The 23,787-nt window shown below is 33.3% G+C and overlaps 3 protein-coding genes across 6 annotated transcripts; 2 read left to right on the top strand and 1 right to left on the bottom strand.

Annotated features, from left to right (window-relative positions):
- The first annotated feature begins 4 nt into the window (after positions 1–4).
- Rad9 (cell cycle checkpoint control protein Rad9) lies at positions 5–2,438 on the top strand. Its single transcript, XM_015333790.2, has 6 exons — positions 5–187; positions 290–492; positions 574–738; positions 846–1,002; positions 1,065–1,236; positions 1,438–2,438. The coding sequence occupies exons 1-6, from the start codon at positions 154–156 to the stop codon at positions 2,063–2,065; spliced, it is 1,359 nt and encodes a 452-aa protein (XP_015189276.2). The 5' UTR covers positions 5–153; the 3' UTR covers positions 2,066–2,438.
- An 86-nt stretch (positions 2,439–2,524) lies between these two features.
- Positions 2,525–4,160, top strand: EndoG (endonuclease G, mitochondrial). 2 transcript variants are annotated; one of them, XM_015333789.2, is made up of 5 exons: positions 2,525–2,923; positions 3,013–3,206; positions 3,277–3,513; positions 3,586–3,769; positions 3,877–4,160. In XM_015333789.2, the coding sequence occupies exons 1-5, from the start codon at positions 2,663–2,665 to the stop codon at positions 3,973–3,975; spliced, it is 975 nt and encodes a 324-aa protein (XP_015189275.1). In that variant the 5' UTR covers positions 2,525–2,662; the 3' UTR covers positions 3,976–4,160. The 2 variants fall into 2 exon arrangements, with proteins under 2 accessions (XP_015189275.1, XP_089032025.1); XM_089175899.1 differs by having other exon boundaries at positions 3,833–3,953.
- On the bottom strand, positions 4,148–23,736 carry crb (cell polarity complex component crumbs). Of its 3 annotated transcripts, XM_015333785.2 has the most exons (19): positions 22,903–23,736; positions 16,366–16,736; positions 16,001–16,181; positions 15,027–15,197; positions 14,086–14,413; positions 13,345–13,805; positions 12,777–12,958; positions 12,451–12,604; positions 11,868–12,332; positions 11,009–11,744; positions 10,492–10,894; positions 9,690–10,145; positions 8,839–9,591; positions 7,906–8,734; positions 7,431–7,800; positions 6,873–7,191; positions 6,457–6,774; positions 6,289–6,384; positions 4,148–6,200 (listed from the first exon to the last, which is right to left on the bottom strand). In XM_015333785.2, exons 1-19 carry the CDS (start codon positions 22,925–22,927, stop codon positions 5,973–5,975), a joined length of 6,846 nt encoding a protein of 2,281 aa, XP_015189271.2. In that variant the 5' UTR covers positions 22,928–23,736; the 3' UTR covers positions 4,148–5,972. The 3 variants fall into 3 exon arrangements, with proteins under 3 accessions (XP_015189271.2, XP_089032021.1, XP_015189274.2); XM_089175895.1 differs by lacking the exon at positions 15,027–15,197 and having other exon boundaries at positions 22,903–23,735; XM_015333788.2 differs by lacking the exons at positions 12,451–12,604; positions 12,777–12,958 and having other exon boundaries at positions 22,903–23,735.
- Between the last annotated feature and the right edge of the window lie 51 nt (positions 23,737–23,787).

Raw genomic sequence — 23,787 nt, 5'->3', positions numbered from 1 at the left:
GTATAATGTATATAACATACGTATATATGAATCTCGAACGTTAAATGGCGGGAATATTTTCGAGTTCTCTCGTCCGTTACAGCAAATTTATTTCTTATTTTGATTGAAATATTATTTTTTCTAATTATACAAAATAAATTTATCAATTAAATCATGAAGTGCGTCATACCTGGGGGAAATGTCAAAAGTATATTTATAACGAATATTTTTTATCTCTCTAGGTTATGTTACATTATAAATGTAATATAAAACATTATATTATAACAATGTCATGTGTTTACAATTGCAGTTTTAGCTAAAGCTATCCATGCCCTAGCAAAGATTGGTGATGAAATGTATGTACAATCGCAATCAAATAATTTATCCTTTCGTGCAGTTAACATGGCCAGTTCTGCTTACGCTCATTTTACATTTTATGAAAATTATTTCTCCTATTATGATATTGATGATCTTGAAGAAGACGAAGCTCTCAAATGTAAAATTTCTATGAGGGTAATTTCATTGAAACATTTATTAATGTGTTATTAATTTGTTGTTAAAGTTTTATTTCATTACATTATGTCCATTTGACAGAGTGCTATGACCGTTTTTAAAACTCCAAATGTAATAGATAAACAAGTAGAAACTTGTCATATTGAGTTAAAGCCAAATGCAGATTTTCTTTTTATTACCTTAAATTATAAAAATAGCATCATAAAAAGACACATTTTACCTATCATAGATGGTGAGACAATGCAAGTAAGTTTTATCAAGTAATGTTATCTCTCTCTCTCTCTCTCTCTCTCTCTCTCTCTCTTTTCTCTATTATGATGATTATTATTTATTTGATTTATATTTCTTTCTAGGCTAAATATGTAATAGACGGTGCCGCTAACCAGTTATCCGCACAATCTACTGTATTTGTAGATGCTATACAAAATTTTCAACAAAATTTAATCGAAATAACTTTGGAAATACTTCAGCAAAAAGTTTTGCTTAGAAATTATGCAGAAGATACATCTAGTAAGTCTTTTATTCAATTATTTTCTTTAAAGCTTACTAATAAATCAGATCTCTTAATGTAGGCATAACTAACATAACAAGGACACAATTGGTATTATTTAGAGGTGAATTTGATAAATATTCAGTTAATACAGAGACAGTTATTACATTTTGTATGAAAGAATTAAAAGCAATTCTTAATTTTGCTGAATTGGTTAAATTACCAATTAATATATATTTAGAAACTGCAGGAAGGTAAGTATTAACACTATGCCGTCCAGCACGTGTAATAGATGTTCATTGATTCATTTGTTTGTCAATTGACAAACCCCCGGGGGTCGGGGCATCCATTGATATCATTCGGACGACATAATGTTCATTACTTTTACTTTATGCTATTGTTCCATTATTTTTATTGACTTTTTCTTTTCTCTCTTTCTTTGTTTCTTCTGGCAGACCTGTTGTGTTTGTGATCAAAAATTCAACATTTGAAGCAAATTTGGTATTGTCTACTTTAAATCCTGATGTAAATAGCCAATCTGAAACAATTGTTACTAGTAAATCAGTCAAATCTGTACAAAAAAAGAGTACAGTTAAAAGATCGAAAAAACGATCAAATAAATCTTCAAGTAGAAAAAATAATGCATCCATTTCACCAGAAAAAGAAACAAGTTGCATAGAAATAGGACGGGAAGCGAAAGACAATGATATCCATGCATTACCAAAAGAATATAATCAAAATGATATTCCAGCAAATGTGAGTGTATCGACTACGGGAAATATGTTCGCAAACCCGAGTGCATCTAGTAGCGATGATAAGAAATCAGTGTGTAGTGTATTTTCAAACGTATTGAAAAGAAAGTCTAGCGAAAGTGATACAATAGAAGTGTTCAAAAATGAGAATGTCATTAAAAAAGATGATGATGACAATGACATTACAAATATTTTCCCTAGATCACCATCACCTCCATCTAAGAAAGCACGCTTTATCTTTAAAAGATGTTTTCAAACAACATTTGATCTGAGTATGCTTCCTGGTCACGATGTAATCTTAGTTGAAGATTCAGATGAAAATAGTGAATAAATCTATTATTTATTTCAAATATTTACTTACAAATTATTATTTCATTATTGATATAATTAAATTGTTTCTATAATTTAGTCTTAGTCTTTCTCAGTGGACAATACACTAGGAAACAACACATTATTACTCTCCTTATATTATTCGTACGTAAGGACTTCTTTTCCTGATGTGCCATATATAGTATTATATATATATATATATATACAGTATTCAACATTAATTTGTTATCAATAGATTTAAAAAATTATATAGATTTTATTTGAAGACAATTGGTGCAATTGATAATTAAAAGATACGATTATTTTGTTCGTCATATAAGTAACATTGTATTACTCTAATCATAAAATATTCTGTAATAAAATTGAAATCAAAATTTGTCATTATATTTCAAACAAAAATATTAATTATTGACAATTTCTAGTGGAAGCGTGTATGACTTTTACTATACACGTTTAACGTTAGTTCAGTATTCAGCCAATGAGTGGCGCAAGTATAATCGGCCACATGTAATGAATACAAAAAAAAAAGAAAAAAAAATAATGTTATTATAGTGTAGTTAAAGTTAATAATTTGTAATTTGAATAATCTTAACAATAAATGATGAAGAAAGTTAACTTAGCATTAGGATTATCCGTAATAAGTGGCATAGGTGGTTGGTATGCTGGAAAATATTCAGAACGAGGAAAATCTTCTGATATTGTGGAAAACAATGGAAGAAATATTTTTCAAAAGATTAATCGTATGTTCAGTGATTTACCATTATTTGGCACAGTATTTGGAGCTACTTTATCAAGACCTGCAGATATTGAATCGAATATGGGCTCAAAATTATCTACGACTGCAACAAGAGTATCAGAGGTAATGTGAAAAAATGTTAATGTATAATCTATTATTGTTAGTCAACTCTTTGACAATTAATGAATGATACATTGTGTTAACTTGAACAGATTATGAAATTTGGTTTCCCCGGTTATGATAATATCAGATCATATGAAGATTTTGTATTATCTTATGACAGAAGAAATCGTGTCGCTCATTGGGTATTTGAACACTTAACGAAAGAAAGATTACAATATAATGAAACCGTAGATCGTTCAAAGTGTGAATTTAAGCCAGATACTAGTATACATCCTTATTTTAGGTATTTATTTGTATATATTTGTTCCTCGATGAATTCATAAATAACTGCTATGATTTATACATCAATGAAGATCGGATAACAGCGATTACAAAGGAAGTGGTTATGATCGTGGCCATTTAGCTGCTGCTGGAAATCATAAAATGCACCAAGGGCTTATAGAAGAAACATTTTTTCTTTCAAATATGGCACCACAAGTTGGCAATGGTTTTAATCGTCACTCTTGGAATAGATTAGAAAAATATGTAAGAAAATTAACTAAAGTTTATAAAGATGTCTATGTTTGTACAGGTCCATTATATATTCCAAAGTAAGTATATTAATGTGATATGAATAGACAAGATATGAATAGAAAATCAAAGTTATAAGATCTTTTTTTAAGAAAAGAGGGTACAGATGGTAAATTGTATGTACGCTATGAAGTTATTGGTGCAAATCATGTCGCAGTACCAACACATTTTTATAAAGTAATCGTTGGGACAAATGATAACTCTAATTTTGAAATGGAGGCTTATGTAATGCCAAATATGCCTATTGATGACAATACTCCTCTAACAAGTTTTCAGGTAAATTTTCTTTAAATACCAAATAATATATTATTACATATATATAGAGTATTATTATTTGAGATTCGTGTGATGCGATTGTAAAGAAATTTCACATATAATAATAGGTACCACCGGAAACTATTGAAAGAGCTGCAGGTCTTTTATTTTTTGATAAATTATCTCGTGAAAAATTAACAAAAATCAATGGGAAAAGTATAGCTTAATTTTATTTCAAATCTACAATGAAGTAGTAGCTAATTTTTATAGAGTCAACTTTGAACTTTTTTATAATAGCAGCATATAATAGCACAGTCAGAAGCGATTATCAATTCAAAGTATTAATCATGTCGGTTGTTGATGCAAATGTAAGAATAAGAAATGAAATAATAAAATGTATTATTATTATTTATATTTTTTGAGATTTTATTGCTTTTTGTACAATTGATGATTGAAACTTTTGCATTTTACCGATCACGAAATGATTTAATATCCACATTTCATCAGTCTAATAAGAAATCAAATTATTTCCTTTCATCTTCCTTCCTTCTTCTTCCTAAAATTGTTCGATTCATTTTGTAAAATTTCATTCTTTTCATTCCAATATGCTCATAGCATATAGAAAGAAATTATGATGATATTTTTCTAACATCAAAATATTTTGCATAGCACGTCGTGTTATACCGGTTGTCGTTACCAGTGTTTTTTATAGTAACTAGTATAATAGTAGATAGATATAATATTATATCATTAGACTTTTGATGAAAGATTATTATTTTCCATGTCGCATCATGTCTAAAATGCGCAGTATATCATACCGATGATTCTCTTTTACTTGTCTCTATTAAGTCTATGGGAAAGTTCTGCCTCATACAATATACTGAGATGATGAAACACTATTGTTTCAGTAAATTTAGAAATGCAATGATAAAACACTGTGAAGAGACAAAAAAGAATGACATCATCGTAGGACAGAATTTTTCCTAGACCTAATAATATAGTTTACTATTTAATAAGAAGTATTTTGAACGCATTATTCTTGGTCGAGTTAATTCTCGCCGTTACTTTGGTCACAGTAGTAATATTACATACCAAAGAGTACATTTTTTGTTAAAGTACTATGTTAATTTTTAAATACAGTATTAATTCATATAAAATCCTATTGACAAAATCATTAATATAAATTTGATGTCTTATAAACTATTTTTTTCTATTTACATTAAATGAACAACAGATATATGATAACATAGCGAAGCAGCTTTCGCTAAAATGTTTTCATATATTCTTTGTTATTCATTTATTCATTCTTATATTCTACTTTGACCAATGTTGGTACATATTCAATGTTACAAAATTCCAGAATTTTTCTCTATTTATTTATAATAATTTAGGCACTAATATATGGACGGGTTTCGTTATTTGAATGCTGCAATTATGTATCACTTATACATATAATATAGTAAGGACACTTATTACAGCCTTAAGTACACTTTGTGTGATAATTATCATTAATTATCTTTAAACAAATAGAAAAGCAAGGCTTTTCATTATTTTAGCAAAGTTTACATTTAAAGTTTCCAATTTTAACAATGATTATATATATATATATATATATATTACAATTTGATTATTACAATCTCCTCGCCACTCGCGTTGTACTTATATTGTCGTGAGTTGAGTTCTATCTTCTTGTTAAAAAATCTAATTTCAGTAATATATTTATAACAACATTGCATAAACTAAATTAATATGTAATCTGTAAAATACTGCACACCTTTAATTATCGGCGCACCCTTCTCTTCCTATTTTTTCTTTGCCTCATTTTTCTATGTTTTTCTTGCTCTTTCGTATTTTTTTGTACTATTCCTATATACCTTCTATGAGAAGTGACTTTGTATTTTTTTGCTTTTTTTTTTTTGTTATTCTGTTTGTCTCGTTTCTCTTTTTTCTTTTTCTATGTTTAACAGCTTATGAAGAATTTCAACATGTTTATACCATTATAGCATGATATTAATTACCAATGAAATAATTAAGCAGCATAGACTAGAAAACGCAATGAAACGTTTGATGATATGCCACTTGAAGATTCGTTATCATCCAATTTCTTTTGTAAATGTAACAATAACGACTTACGCACTCGATAGACTAGGTTGCGTATATCATGGTGTGATCACTTATTATTATTATTATCATCATCATCATCATCAAATCATATATAAGCTCTTCAAATCAGTCTTTCCTCCGGTGGAGGTTTCATCACGTTGTCCATTTCTACTCGTGGATTGCTAAATTCCTGAGCACTCGGACTGTACGTACCGCGAGTGGCACGTTTCTTTCTGGCCATCATAAATAAGGCTATAAGTGAACCCGCCGCAATAAGAAATAAACAACCAACGATGGGTCCTACGATAATAGCAATATTGAATGCTTGACTTCCAAGCTGATGTCCAGACTGAAAAATTGAACAAGTTTTCTTAACAATGTTTTGTTCAAATTTCTTCTTGAAAATTCAAATAATCAAATGTCATTATTTTTCTTACCTCTGTACAATTTTGTCCAGTATAATCTAGAGTACACAAACATCGATAACCACCATCACTTGTGCACCGACACATGCCTCCATTTTTGCAGTGATTCTATTAACAAAATAAGTGTTATAATATTATGTTGAAATATTTGGAAAAAAAGGAACACGTTTGAATGCTTACTTCTATACAAGGGTCATCCATTCTACAATTATATCCGCAGTATCCAGGATTACAAATACATTGATAAGTACCGGGCAAGTTTTCACACTTTCCGTATCCACAGTCGGTCAATGGATCTTGACATTCATTTACGTCTATAGAACAATCTGGTCCCGTATAACCGGTGCCTGAGCAATCGCATGTAAATTCATTCACCTCATCGTAACATTTACCATCATTTTTACACGGCACGTTACCATCCGCGTCTGCTGCACAATCGTCTATATTTATTTCACAGTAAAGTCCTGTATAACCAAGGGGACATCTACATTGAGGAGTCTAGAAAAGATAGAAATATGTTTTTTCAACAAAATCATTGAAAGTCAAGGATCACAAGGTTAACATTAAGATAGATAGATAAATCAATAAAATAATACCTGATTTAACAAATCACATGTGCCACCATTTTGACATTCCTGAACGTGGCAATAAGGCAGATCACATTGGGTGCCCTCAAAACCAGACATGCAAGTACATGTGAAATTATCGCCTGTTTTTGAATTAACGATATCCGTACAAGTTGAACCATTCTTGCAAGGTTCGCTTTGACAAGTGATCAATCGAAAATGTTCGCAATGTTTGCCAACAAATTGATCGGGACATTCGCAACGGAAAGATCCAGGTTCGTTAACGCAAACGCCGTTATGCTGGCACGGACTGTGATTCGACATACATTCGTTAATATCGTTGTCGCACCTAAAACATACAAAATGATGATAAGATTTAGATAAGTTAAAAGAGACATCATACTGAATCAGTATCTCATTATCAGTAATCCTTATCAATCAAAAGCTATATTTATTATGATATTGTTGCAGTATTATCAATCATGATTAAATGATGATCAAATGATAAAATCAAATTTTTCAAATATTTTTTTTTACTAGGTATAAGTATTAATATGCTGTATGCATGTAGGGGTGGAGTATACTTACAACCGACCTTGCCAGCCATTGTTACAAATACAACTATAATTAGCAATCTCATCGACGCAAGTTGCATTGTTTTGGCATTTATTGTCGATACATTCGTCGATATTGGTAGAACAATCATCTTCTGCATAGCCTGCTAGGCATTCGCATGCATAACTATTTTCTTTGTCACGACAGTGACCATCATTCATACAATCGATACGATCGAAACATAATTGGCAACCGATATTGTTACTCAAATTATGATTTTGTAGAGATAAATATTCAAAAGGTGTAAAGTTAGCGTTTTGATATACCTCTTCGTTAGTAAAATAATGCAATAACATGCTACCGATTCTCACTTCGCCCAGGCAACCTTTAAATGCTTCTTCTCCTATAAGAGGATATAAGTAATTATGAGCTCTATAATATTTGTTTATATAATAATTAATTATTATAGTAGTAATTGTAGGAATATACTATAATTGTAGGAAAATACCTGATATCGCCATTTCATGAAGTGGCGTTTCAGTAGTAAGAACGTAATCAACAATATTTTGTTTAATAGCTTTCCTGTTTGTAGCTTGATTATTATTCTTCAGGGTAAAATAGGCATTTCGAGTAGAAAAAGTGTTACCTAATCCACCTAAAGTTACTGTACCGTTGAACAACAATTTATACCATAGTGCAAAGCTAAAATTTGGACTAACTTGCGGTGCGTTTTCGTCGTTGTTGTTTTCATAAGTGCACTCCATGGAATTGTTATTTAGTCGTAATATTATGGACGTCCAATTTCCATCGGGTTCATTTTTACCAAAACTCAAGATACCATAATTCTGATCATCTAATAGCCAAGAAACAGTAATTTTGTCTTTATAAACGGACACTGTAAAGTGTTGATCACCTAGGTGAGGTGCCATGTGCATCAAAGTGCCACCGGTATTCGATCGATATGTTATTCGAATAGTATCGATAGTAGTGTCTGATTCGTTTCTTTCTTCCATTTCCATTCGACCGTAAACATAAGTGAATGAAGTAGCGTTGCCATCGAATGTAGCATTAGCGATACACTCATAACCGTCGTCGAGATTCTGACACTTGGAACCAGCTGGGCAATCTTGTAGTTGACAAAATTCCATTTCTTGGCAAGTTTTGCCGGTATAACCGCGGGGACATTGACACCAGAAATCGTTCCAGGTAACGTGACAAGTACCACTGTGGTTACAGGGATTGCTAATACACACGTTGTCGGATAAAACTCCTTCTAGCACTTTGTCATGGTCGAAGGTAACGTTGCCGAATTGCGTCGGTGTCGGTATATCTTTTGCCTTTGTATACAAATGAATGAATAGAAATGAATGATTTATTATTTTAGAATAATATTCCTTTCCATAAATGATTCCATAAATGATTAGACAAAAATAAGAGATACCTTTAAAGGGAAAAATTCCACAACCATGATCTCGTTGCCATTAGATATCTGTACATCCTGTATGATTCCTTTGAAATTAATTTGCGGCACTTGTTGAATTTCCATTTGACGACTGTCGACTTGTCGTATATATCTGGATGCTTGTGGTAGACCTCCCAAATAAAGCACAGTAACGTTTAATTGTCCCGAAGCGCTAATGGTCTTGCGAAAGTATTCGGTGCCGTTGATCTTAACTTGGACCAACGTCACGTTCCTGATAACTTGTATCAGATGGTTGTTTCCGTCGTTTAATTTAACACCACCTACCGTATACGCTTCGGTACCATTAAATTGGATTCTAACGAGTAATTCTCCTCCTTCCAATTGTGCCGCAATATAAGTCTTGTCTTGAGACTTTGAATCCATTTGAGGAGCCGGTTCAGATCCTAAATAGAATATGTCACCCATATCTTGTCTCGTCCGTATGAACATTGAAATATCTACGATCGATCTAACAGCTTTTCTTGCCATATCGGAAACTTTAACAGTGACGTAACCATTAGTGATGTTCTCAAAACCAAATGTGGCAGCTGTCATATTGTACTGGCACGTGTGACCTAAATACGGTCGCTCACACTTGCAAGAGAAATCCCGCCAACCGTCTGTACAATGACCTCCGTTTTTACACGGATTAGGTTCACATTGTTCTTCACGCGGACACCCTGGCTCGATACCTTCCATATATATTGTCTTAGACGTTGTTCCTGAATAAACCTAAAATGTACACAAAATCTATTTATTATTTTGTCTAACAATAAGTAAAACATTGATTTTAATGATCACAATTTATTAAGATTTATTAAATTAATCACCCATTCTCCATTAATAACGACGTCCTCGGTACAGCCTATAAAAAAAGCCGGGCCATGTGTAAGTCCTCGAAGAGAGTAAATAGTACCACCGACGTATGTCATTGGGAAAGATGTGTGATTAGAATTAGATCCTTCGTTTAGACTAATTGGATATATCGTTTGTTCTTCGTTGGCCGATAAAACTAAATGCGTTGTATTGATAGCTACGAAAACTTTTTGCCAAGATGAATTGTTTAATCCACTACCGATGAAAACACCTTCCCATTTATTTAGCAAGCTCGAATGTAAATTGAGTTTGCCATTAACGAGCTCGAGAATGTAAAACGTTAAACCTTTGCCAATAGCCAATAGACCATTTGGTAACGTTGTTCGGAAACGAAATTGAATGTCGTATCCTTCCTCACGAGTAGTGTTGACCAGAACATATGAACTACCGTTCAACGACATGGTAGTCACCTGAAAAATAATGACATAACTAAGTCATGTCTCTTTTTATAATACACAAGACTTATTCATTTAAATAAAGATCACCACCTTACGTACCTTTCTCTTTTTCGAAAACATTGTGAAACAAGTATGAATAACTTATATTAATAGTGTGTTTACTTATCTACATGTACGAACAAAATAAAAAATGTATGATACGCGTGAATATGTCAACAAAAGTACAATCAAAATATGATTGACGAAATAAAAATAACCAACCAACCAACCAACCAACCAAATAAGGCCGAATAAGGCCGAATTTTGTCAATTATTCTCTTAGCACATGTAATTTAATAAACATATAAGTCTTACTTACATAATTACATATTTCACCGTGGAAACCATTTGGACAGGTACAGTTGAATCTGTGTATCTTTTCATCGACGAGATATGGCCAACAAGTACCGTTATTTTGGCAGGCATTACCCATACAGCCCTTTAATTCAACGGAACAATTTTTTCCGCCATATTCGGGTTCGCAAGTACAAAAATAATCAGCTCTACCATCAGTACAAACACCGTGAACGCAAGGAGTATATCTTTTGCATTCGTCGATATCATGCTGACAGTGATCACCTTCGAAACCTTCGTCACATTCGCAAGTAAATCCACCGATGCGATCGATGCAGCTACCAGCTAAGCAAGGATTACTCTCGCATTCGTTTATGTTTACTTCACAATTTTTACCAATTACTCCTTGCACACATAAACATTCGTATCTAAATAATAGAATTAATAAGATAATAGATATAGATTTTGTTATATATGATATATACATACACACATATATATATATATATTATATATAATAAAGGAATATATGTAGTACTAACCCACTAGCATTAGCATAACTAAAGTCTTGCGTGAATATAGATGGTAAATTGAACGCCTCGCTTTTGTACAATTCTTTATTGGATCTTTCGAGGCAAGTACCGTTAAATTGACAAGGTGAACTTTCGCATTCATTTATATCTATTTCACAATTTTTCCCAGTGTAACCAGGATAACATTGGCATTTGTAATTCTTAATATCGTCGATGCAAATGGCATCGTTGACACAAGGAGCGGATAGACAATCGTCTATGTTTATTTCACATCTGGATCCTTCAAAACCAGTGTCAGTACAATCGCACGTATAATCATTGACACCGTCCATGCATTTGCCGTAATTGAAACACGGCGGTGGTACGCAATCGTCGATATTGATTTCACAATTAGTTCCACGAAAACCAGGTGCACAATTACAAGTGTAAGCTGCTACTTCATCTATACATGTTGCACCGTTCAAGCAAGGATCACTCTCGCACTCGTTCACATCTATGTCGCATATCTTCCCGGAGTAACCAGGTGGACATTTACATTCGAACGTATTGATTCCATCGATGCATGTTGCATTATTTAAGCAAGGCCCTCCAAGACATTCGTCAATATCAATGTCACAGTAATCACCGGAGTAGCCGGGTACGCAGAAACATTTGTAACTCCCTTCGGTATTCCAGCATATACCATGATTACACAAGGAGTTACCTTTAATCTCACATTCATTGATATCTTGATCGCAAAATGAACCTGAAATTAACAGCAAATCAAATGTTTCACAACAGCAATTGTCAATAATCAATTTAGAAAATTTCCAATTTAGTTTAACAATGTCATTAGTCTAGACAAATGATATATACAATACATACATACCTTGAAAACCAGGGTGACATTTGCATTCGAAACCGTCGTCTCCTAGATCGATGCAAGTTCCATTGTTACACGGATTTCTAGCACAGTGATAAACGATAAGAGTACAATTTGGATCTCTGTATCCTTCACGGCATTTGCATTCATGACTATCGATACCGTCGACGCATACCTTGTCATTTGGACATATCACGTCTACACAATCATCTACGTTTACGTCACAGACTTTGCCTTCGAATCCTCTCGGACATTCGCAAACGAATTCTCTTCTTGTTCTTGGTATTAATGTACAACTTCCATTATTTTGACAAGGATTCAAGGAACAAGCATCGAATTCTTCTTCACAATTTTCTCCCATGAAATCTTTCGTACAATTACACGTGTATCCGTTTACTCGGTCGATGCATGTGCCACCATTTTGACATGGTTGTGAAAGACAATCGTCCACGTTGATTGTACAATTTTTTCCTATTTGTAATATTAAATTGAAATAGTATTAAAATTCTAATACAATACATTTTTGCTAACGAATTACAATAAGTATTTCTAATTATAAGTGAAAGGTGAACAAGAACAGAGATTGTACCAGTGTAACCAGGCAAACATTGGCAGTAATAACTGTTGAATTGATCGATGCATATACCACCATTTCGGCAAGGCTCGTTAGAGCATTCGTCCATGTCAATGGAACACTCTGGTCCTGTCCATCCTGGTTCACAGGTGCAAAAATATCCTCCAAGCTGTTATAACGATAAAACGAGTAACACATAAAGCAAAGAAAGCTTACACGTAATATGATACATAGAAGAGGGAGAGAGAGAGAGAGAGAGAGAGAGGAGTGTGTGTGTGTGTTTTGCAGTATTGTCAATATTGTATATTAACATAAGCAAAATGTCAATAAATCACACTCACGTAATCGTGACAAGCAGAAGCTTGTTTACAAGGTAGATTACGACAGGTAATCTGTTCCTTGCATTGCGTTCCTGTCCAAAATCGTGGACACTGGCACATAATGCCATAAACTGTTTCAATACATGTACCACCATTATGACATATTGTACACCAATCGGAAACTGATGTTGAACACCTAACACCTGATAAATCGACACGTACCACGATGTAAGGAAAAACACAAGACAGATTGCATTTGACTTTATGCAAGAAGCGAGAATAAATTTGGGACAAAAGCAAATAACTGCATAAGCAAATATCCGAATAAGTTTCAATAATAATAATAATAATAATAATAATAATACAATATATACATATGTTAGATAAGTCAATGTTTGTTAATATTTCTTAACAGCAAATTAAAGCAAACATACAAACAAAAAAGCTTAAGAAGCAACAAAGTTAAGAATATGATTAGCGATTAATTGACCAAAATTATATGTATATAATATTAATAATTACATATAAATGTTGAATCAATGCATAAGCGAGATAAATAAAAATTATTGTTTGTTGACTAATTAATTACCTTTCCATTCGGACGTACAGGTGCAGTTGTATCCATCTTTAGTACTGATGCAGGTACCACCATTAACGCAAGGATTACTAGCACAATAGTTGATAGTACAATTTGGTGGAATACCCATATAACCAGGATTGCAAACGCACTGTTCTCCGTGGGAATCCCTAACGCAGATACTATTTAATGGACACGGATCAATTTCACAAGTACTCCTTGAATCACAATGACGACCAGTGTAACCGGCTGGACAGACGCAATGATAGGAACCAACGTCATCGATGCATTCACCTCCGTTTGCACATGGATTCGTTAGACACTCGTTCAAGTTTAGCTCACAATTCTGGCCCTCGAAACCGCTTGGACAGTGACACACATAGCCACCGTAATTATCATAACATACGCCGTTGTTAAGACACGGTTTTGCGAGGCATTCGTCGATGTCTATCTGGCAATGTGATCCTTCATATCTGAACAAACAATTTGAGAGAATATGCTTTTTATATACATATTTTATATACAATATTATATTATATAAGTATGTCTCTTTTTTCAACTGATTATATTATCTGGCTACAGTTGAATCCGTACTACTACGCGAAAACGTTCACATGTTTTATCTATTATTATTATTATTCTATTTCTTGTTTTCTTTTTTTTTCTTTTATACAATTATTATTTATTAAAAAGGGATCCTGAGGAAATCCACAATGTGATCGTTTTCTTATAAACTGACTTGTAAAAAGGTACCCTGTTCTATCGCATACGCAGGTGTAGTTATTGATCCCATCTACACAACGTCCACCGTGTTTGCAAGGATGAGACGAACACTCGTTGATGTTAGTCTCACAATTTTTTCCTGCCCATCCTGGTAAACATTCGCATTTGTATTCGTTGTCAGCGAGCGCTAAACAAACGCCTTTATTTTGGCAAGGACTTTCTTCGCAAAATCGGACACCTAATTCCGAATCGCAGGATGCACCTGTGTATTCAGGCGGACAGTTGCATGCGAAGTCACCCTTTTTATCTTCGATACAAATTCCACCGTTCCGGCACGGATTAACCAAGCATGGCGAACCTACAAAATGGCAGACATATCAAAATATATATTTATTCAATCAATTTCATATAATAATATGGAAATGTTATTAGAAATATCATTGGTATGATATTCTCGGTTTGTTTGCCTGAAAAGTTTGTGCCGAAATATTTTAGTTCTTCAAGAAGATCTAAATTATCAACAATTATATTTAACAATTTGGATTAATTTAATAAATAACAAAATCTCATCTTACGTTTTATCTACGTTCATATAAAGCCTACATGTTAACATATAATACTTCAAAATGTTATACTAGCAAAGTCGGTATATACTACACATGCATATTTACGAGCTATGCAATGAAATTGTTTAGAAAATTATTTTCTAAACAATTTCTATCATACATTAGTAGGAGAGGTGAACAGGACATGCGTGCTATAACACAAAGGTGTCATGCTACTTGATAAAAAATATCAAATGTAATGAACTGTAACATATTTATAGGTCAATAGCGCAATTCCTCACGGTTTCTATTGGTTTTTTTTGTATTTTTTTGTATTTTTTTGTATTTTTTTTTTTTTTTATTTTATCCATTCTGTTTCTGTTAGTGTGGATAAATTCTTATAGCATATTTATTATTGTGATCTACCATTATCGATTTGACAGTTGTTGCCGGAATATCGTGCGTAACAGTGACACTCGTAACGGTCCTTTCGTGCTACGCATTTACCATGCATCATGCATGGTTCGTTGCGGCAAATGTCTGCAGTGGAAGAAGCTGTAGCTGATGCTATGCTGCTTCCAAGACCATTTGGACCACCTGAAAGTTGTACAAAAGAAAATCTACGATAGGGACTACACGGTGCACTACGTAGAAAACCGTTGAGAAATAAGAAAGGATCAAAATAAAAGTACAATACATCATACAAATAAATTCCTACTTTTTTTTTTTTTTTTTTTTTTTTTTTTTTTACTAATTATAATTGTATACTTATAAGTCGAACACTTTCTTGTTTATATTTTCTAGCAGAAAATATATTTTTAACCAATTTTCATCGTACCTCTAAATATGTGTTGATAAGTGAACGACGTAAATCTAGCGAAATATTCCGCTCCTGCAAAAGTATTAATCGTAGGAATACTATAATACTGTGATTATCTAGTTTTACAGTATCCAACGCAATGTTAAAAACACTGACATACTATAACCAGATCTTACATAATACAAATTGGAAACGGCTAAACATTCATACAAACAAAGTAGATGGAAATTGTATACAGATGACGTACCGATGACGTACCTATTACCTACCGATTACGTACCATTGATCTATAGATTCCGTTTCATCATCCTTTTACTTATTTTACATTAGTTAGATATTAACCCTTTGCACTCGAGATGTTACTCTCGGTAGATAATATATTATATTTCTGTTAACAAAATAATATATCGATGCAATAATAAAAGGCAATAAAAGACCTCGAGTGCAAAGAGTATTAACATTTTCTCTTTCTTGCGTAGAAATCAATTTCAAAGCATATTACTTACGTAAGTATTATAAATAATCTGTAATTTGGACAAGGTCATTTTTAATACGTAATATTATATAATGTTGTACTCACATCCTTTACTGTCTGATGGACATGGTCCGAATACAGCTCCATTGTTGATAGATTCATTAAAAAGTATACCAGGACCCTGTAGTATACATCCTCGAAAATTTTCACCAACGACCAGTGAGTTGTTAACATTGTAATCGGGTAGAGTTAAAATTGCAGAATTGTATGTAGCATTAGCAATAACCTAGAAATAAAATGCTTTCTTTTTGGATTGTTTTCTCTAAACAATTGTGAATATGTTGTATATACAATACATATGTTATATGTGCGTTAGTAATAATATATCAGCAAAAAAATGAGGTTTATCGTTAACTTCAACAAATAATACACCGTTATGTATATATATATATAATGCATATTATATTAACCTGCGTATGCCCAGCTGCACTCAAAGTAAGATTTCCAAGTCTGAAGAAAAGATTGACATTATGCCAGGCGTTGTTCAATAATCTGGCGTTGAGCCTTGCTTCGTAAACCTGCTGATTTACGATAGCAACGAAGAGAAGTCCATCGTGGGTGACCTCGAGACTTATGGAGTCATCTTTGTACCTTTGAATAAAGAGTCTCCCACCTTCGCAAGTTCGAAAACTCAAGCCGCTATGCCTATGTACGGAGACGAAGGAATTTAACTTGAGAAAAGATGAACCATTAAAGTATGCCTCTCTCGGATGATCTTCGGCATCCTTTCGACGAATGTCCTGTGGTGCTTCGTGTGTGATCACCAATAGGCTGGTTAATACTACAACAAAACGTATAAAATTAATTGGATCAAATTAAAATGATGGCCATCTTGTTGTGCCATTGTGTCTTGTTTCAAGCTGGCAAAGAGCAAGGGGCAAGACCCTCTTCAATAAAGAAGGAGTACAATATAGTAAGAAGTATGGAGAGGGAAAAGCCAAGTACCCCATTTGGGTTTGACGTAACGGGTCTTCTTCTTCTGCCATGACCAATAGACGCACACACTAACATACATACATATATGATCATCAAAGATCGTTGTCTTCCAAGTACGAAAGGAGAGAGAGAGAGAGAGAGAGAGAGAGAGAGAGACTTTCGATATTCCGCATAGAGAACGTTTGAGTCACGCCATAGAGATAAATGATAACAAAATGGAAACCGAAAGAAACTTCCAACTACAGTCTAAACCGGTTATAATGCATTCTTTGTCCGACTACGTTGTTGCAATAAATTCCTACTGCGAGTTCTCGCAACAATATTGTGTTGCTTGTTGCTTTTATATATAGATAAATAATATAAACAGTACAAAAGTCAAACATCCAAATGTATGTAAATATATAAATGAATTGTCACCACCACGACTAACCCTAATTTTAATTAATTTGGACAACACAAAAAACGTATAATATAAACATTTTCTTATTGTTAAATCTTTCATTTCAATAAAAAGTATAGAAGATCTATAGAAGGTATGAGTCATCGGGTCCTAAGACACATCGAAAACGACGTTCCGTAATCATGATTCATAACGTGTGAGCGTTTGAGTTTCCGTATCCTTTTTGCATGAGCGCACGCGATACGTTCAAGGATGGTCATGGGAGAAACGACGACATCACCTGTCTAGCATACAAAACATTTGATGATAGAAACTATGTATGTATGTGTAATAGGTAAGCAGTATGCACATATCTGGTCTGACCAACGTTGGATTATGACAATTATCACTGCTACTTCCCGTCAAATCACCAAAGATCAAAGTATAGTCAAAAATTATATATACTATATATGTTGTATATAGGTGTACAAAAAAGTAAGGATGAAAAATGCTTGACATGATTCGAAGACATGACTCGAGTACCTAGAAGCATTGAACTCTCCGTTCGAACGAAGCACACAAACAAACCGTAGAGAAATGATTGTGTCGCATATTATAGCAAATCGAAAGAAAAAAAAAAAAAAAAGAAAAAAGAAAAAATACAAAGTGTTGATACAATAAAAAAAAAAAATGCATATAAATCTTTCTCCATACTTTGATTTTTGTTTATTTTGAAACGTAAGTAAAACAGGTTCCACCACATGCCAACGCCCTTGTGCCAATATTCGTTGTTATGGAATCGTACTTCTACAATATATACGTACTATATACTCGTCGTATATTATACATGAGGAGATTACGAAAATTTGTGCATTCGTGATAATTTGGTAAACAATGCTGCTGTCAATCGCGACTAGACTTGTCACGCATAATCCATTCCTCTTTCGCATTAGCATGAAATAAAAGGAATGATAAATTGACTAATTGTAAATATTTAATTGTTATTTTTCGATTTATAATTTCGAGCTAGACGAATTCCTGAAATCTTACCTTCCGGGATACGCCCCCATTTAAATGGAAGAAAATTTCTATGAGAATGTAAAATACCGGTTCTTTGATCGGCTTATGAATCAGTGAATGGATCTTCCATTCATTTCGACAGTGGTTCTCACGGGTTTTCAATGTTTCAACTTTTTTTAACGATCTACGAAAGATATTTTCTTCTATAGAAAATATTGACACTATCAATAAAGGTGATAGAATTGAATAGGGATTTGATAAGAAGGCTGTTTGCGTTCCAATTGAAATCTCTTATTCTGCATTGTAAACGTTACTTTTATTCTTTCTTTTTTCTCACTAGGCTTCTCATTAGGCTTCTCATTAGGCTTTTTATCAGCTACCGAGTAATAGAATAATAATATATTGATAGTAAGAGCGTGCCGCCTGCCTGAGTGCAGCATCATTCAATTTCTCTATGTCTCGCCTCTACGCTGCTAACAAGATTAATTTCACAAGGTAATCGTATAGTCGACTTGCGTAATGAGATGAACAGTGAAAGCGCATCTTCTTCTTTTTTTCAAAACGATCAAAGTAATATGTCAAATAGTTGTTAAGCGTCATGCCCGTCATGCGAACAAAAATCTTTGTTAATTAGCTAAATTCAAGGATAAGCCGTTATACGCTGACATAATCGATAATAATGCAGGTGAAATGACTAATGACCGAGGGTGGTGATTTGCTGTTTAACTAAGTTCTAACTTCACAAAAGAATTATTTTTATCGATCTCGTATATGAATATTGATTATTCATTAGATCGAAAAGACATGGATCTAAACGAAGTTGCGAAGTTGCGAAAAGCTTTGCACGCCTTTTTTATGGCTTCTTCTCCTCCCTATATACTTTGTTATCTCTAACTAAAATATCTTTCAAGCAGTAGAATTTAATAACAAGTAGCGAAAGAATGTTCTTTATTCGTTTTTCTTCCTAAAGAAAAACTACTACTTTAATAGATTTTTGGTACGAACAAAATATGATTATTATTGAAGGACATTGTGAATATAATGACATAATGAAATTGTAAGTATTTAATTATGATAAACATTGAAATACTCAAAATATACTTTTCACAACATTGCTTTGTGCTTTACACATTATTTACAAATAAATTGATCATTTTTTTCAGATAAAATATTTTATTTCATACAGGAATAATTGTGGGTATTTATTATTGATCCCACCTAATATAATAATTGGTTCGAATTATATTCCATTTAATTTAATCTGTGGAAATTTGATAGTGTCCACTCGAGGAAGATAAGAAGAGAGACTAGGGATCTTTCTCACGATCAGGTCAAAAGCGATTCGAGAAAGAGGAAGGCAAATAAACGTAAAGAAAAAAAAATGAAAGGAAGAGAGAAAGACCGATTATTTTTCATTGTAAGAGCGGTACGTATACTATACGAGACGAAAGCACTCGAGTGCCTGATGCAGATCTGGCAAGTGTCAACAACAGCAAGTTCTACCACTAGTACTCTCCATTCAATGACTTTCCACTTTCCTATAAGAAAAAACATCTAAATGGAATTAAAAAAAAAAAAAAAAAAAAGAAAATGAAATATTTTTTCAAATAATAATCTATCATTGGATAGCACTACATTCTTTTTCACTTCCTCCTCGAATAGCTTCAAGATAGCTTCGTGTGTTTAATGAACCACGTTTTAACTATGTTTTTTTTCTTCTTTTAAATTGTTAACTTTTTAAATGAAACTCTCTAACTCTCTTTCTCTCTTTCTCTCTCTTTATTAGACAAGACGCCGCTCGTCTCATCGAAGCGAAAAATTAATGCTTTCAAGGAAAGGAACATTTCTCGGTAATCATTGACTCCGACATAGAACACATGTCCACAATGAATGACCCTGTTGTGTCAGTTTTTCCATGAATTTCTTTTCTAAAGAAAAATTAAACAGAAAAACGTTTCGTTGTATTAATTGGAACAACACATTATTGAATATGAAGATATAAAATAATGATGAGCGTCCCATAATCGATGTGATTAGGCACAACATTAAAAATTTGTCCTGTCGCAAAATATGCACACGTTGTTCTAACCATCTAACTATCTTTTATCTGGAATAACGGAAATTGATAAAGTTTATCAACGCTTCGACAATCATTATTGACGATTAGGTTTTTTTGTTCTTTGCTTATTAAATGGGCAAAAAAGAAAAAAAAAGCGAAGTAATTTTATGAAATAATTTATAAACGTTACTTGGAACAAACTTCTTCTTGGATGGTCGAAACAAAAATTCAGTAGTTTCCTTTTTCGCTGATTGAGAGAAACAAAAGGCGGTTAGGAGTCGTTAAGAGAAAAACGGGAAAAGAATAAAAAGACTCGCTGATTAACTAATTCTTACTTTCTCCCTCTCTTTCACCAACTTCATCATCAGGAATACGTATCCATATGCATTTTTATCTACGTATATTTGATGTTTTTGTATTAGTGTGTTTGTATGTTCGTCTGTGTGAGTACGCTGCCTTTCGGGGGGGCTTTGTCCTGTGCACCTGTTGCACCCGTGTCCTCACAAAATTTAACCAAATAGAAATTAATTAAAAAGAAAAATAGAAGAGAATTTATATTTATTGAGTGTAAGATCAAAATGAATTTAATGTTCATTACTAATTACTATAGATATTAGTCCTACTTAATCGCGAAGTAATCTCGATTTCGATGAATATTATCAATATTGACCAATCAAACATTTGAAATATGTATTATCTCTATGTTTAACCATAAAAAGAATAATGTAATAATCCTTGTTGTCGTCGTTCGTTTGTCGTCGTTCGTTGTTGTGTTAAACTTTAGTTGCTCCTCGGTTCGGTGAAGATAATTAATTTTCTCGCAATTACATAGGTGGGCGAAATAAATAATATTCTCTTGGTTGCTGCATATTGTGCATTTTTGAATTATGTATGTAGTATTATTACGTACAGTACTACGCCTTACTACCTACGCTATATGAATGTTTCGCTATACGATAATATACGGATTTTACACTGATTGTAAAATCAAGAAATATGCGGAAAAAACGTCTCGAGTTGTTGGTTCGCCCTGTTGAAATTGGAGAATAATTTGGAATCATGAAAATTTTGTAAAAAGCCAACTAATGAGCTCACAAAGTATGACGACGACCGTCGTTGAGGTTCATCCAAAGAAAAATGCTATTACAAGATTTACAACAATCAATATCTGCCGAGTTCGACGGACTGTGAACGCAGCCTATCGCGTGATCGAAAGAAACTTTCCAGTTTCCTGCCTGTAAATATGTCGAACGTACATACACGCGTGTGTAATACCTACACCACGTACAGCACAATAACTTAAAATAATACAAATAGTCTATCTCTACTTTCCAAATTGTTCAAATCGTTATTATAAACGAAACGAATGACGTTTCATAATGAAAACTTATTATCTCTCTATCTCTCTAATTATCCTTTATATTTCGATAATATATTATTGTATTATGTGTATCTATATGTTATTTTAATTGTTATTCATTGTATTTCATAATGTCCAATAGTCTTTATTACTTAGCCCACTATCAATATAGAAATCGTACGTTATTCATCAAATATATTTTCTTTCAAAAACTTTCCGTCACATTTCAACGATCGATATAACTCGCTAGAATAAAGTTTAGAATTAAGTCACCGAGGAGATTTCAATGAAAGATCGTCCAAACGTCGTCTAAGCCACTTCTCTCACAATCAGTTACACTCGAAGATGCTATTTATTTGCATCATAATAATTATTTTAGCTTATAATAATTGCAAAACTATATAATGAAATAATTCCAAAGAAGAATTGCATTCAAGGATGGGAATTTCATTTATGTCAATAAATTTGACATAAAACAGTTTTTCGTATTGAAAACGTTTTAAGATAGGGCGGAACAATCGAGCATATGTGATAAGTTATGCATATATGTATAATACATTGATTATTAGCATATACGGTACAGCACGTATTAAACCGATCGATGTGAATAATGAAGGAAATTTCATTTTAATAACAAATCGAATCAAATCATGTACAATTTTTCTTATTGTATATGAAAGGACAATAAAAAAAAAACAAAAAACAAAAAACAAAAAACAATAAATCTCTATATAGATTGAGTTCGTTGACCGTAGATATATCGGTTAAAAAAGAAATACCTTAGATGCATTGTGATCAAATCAATCGGAATGAGAAAAAAATCCTTTGCACGCAAGCACGCACGTACGCACGCACGCACGCACGCACGCACGCACGCACGCAAGAATACGTCAAAATTTTACGCGCGTCGTATTCGAACGAAAGAAAAGGAAGGTTCAACAAAATGGTGAGAGTGAAGGCATGGAAAGAGAGGGGAAAGGTGCACGGTACGATGTGTAATATCTACCTGGACTAAAGCATTCACAGGAAAGACGTTCCTATTGAATAAGGAAAAAAGGAAAGAAAAGAAAAGAACAAAATAGAATAGGTAGAAAAGGAAAAGGACGATTCACACAGCAGGTAGAAGGGATCTGACAATGTAGAAATACCTGTTACTGTTTAATGTACAACATAGAAACTTATTTCTATCTTACCTGCCACGATGTATCGTGCCTGCATTTTCTTCTTCCGCCGACGCCGCCGCCACCTTTCGTCCCTGTTGTCTCTGTTGTCGTCGTCTTCGTCGTCGTCGTCGTTCTTACACAGGTAACACGCGATCGAAAAATTATTCGATTTGATTTTCAACAGCGTAACATATCGTTTTTTATATTAGTATCACGGCAAATATTATTTCCCTATAATCGTGTTTTTTTAATTATACGCTTTTTCTAAAGAAGATCGCAAACACTGATTCACGCATAGATAATGCAAGTTCCCCTCCAGTTGTTGTTGTCGTTGTCGTTGTCGTTGTCGTTGTTGTTGTCGTCGTCGTCCTCGTCATATAGGTATATATTCCTCACAGCTGCTTTATTCTTTTCCAAGCAAAACTACGAACCAAGAGTAACAACAGTCACGCGTTGCAATACCCATAAACCCGCAAGGTATACGCATCAAAGGAGACTGCAGCACTCTTCCGGAGAACGCCGCCGGTTTACCTTCCCGCGACGAATACGATCCACCCCCACTCCTGCCTTCGACCCCTCTTCGCTTACCTATCCCTTCTACTCTAACTGACTTACGGCCCCGCTCACGACTTTACCGTACACTTCAGTGGTTCTCAAATTCTTTCGAAAGAAAAACCATTTTCAATCGAAATTTGTCGATTATCGATGATTTTTTCAATTTTCTCATACTTACTTTTTCTTTCTTTTTTGTTCTTTATCTTTTTCATATTTCGATTATTTTGAAAATTTTCTTATGTAAAGAAAAGAAATTTTAAAACAGGAGAAAGGATATTTTAAGAAAGCAAGAGAGAGTACATCGGCACCAATGCCTCATATTATACATGACGTGCGATTATTTCGAATGGATCTAAAAGT

The sequence above is a fragment of the Polistes dominula genome, unplaced genomic scaffold, assembly GCF_049000335.1.
Source record: "Polistes dominula isolate Pdom_NZ unplaced genomic scaffold, Pdom_raw_medaka contig_19, whole genome shotgun sequence".
Taxonomy (NCBI): domain Eukaryota; kingdom Metazoa; phylum Arthropoda; class Insecta; order Hymenoptera; family Vespidae; genus Polistes; species Polistes dominula.
Note: the sequence above shows the minus strand (reverse complement) of the source record. Positions and strands in the feature narration are given on the sequence as shown.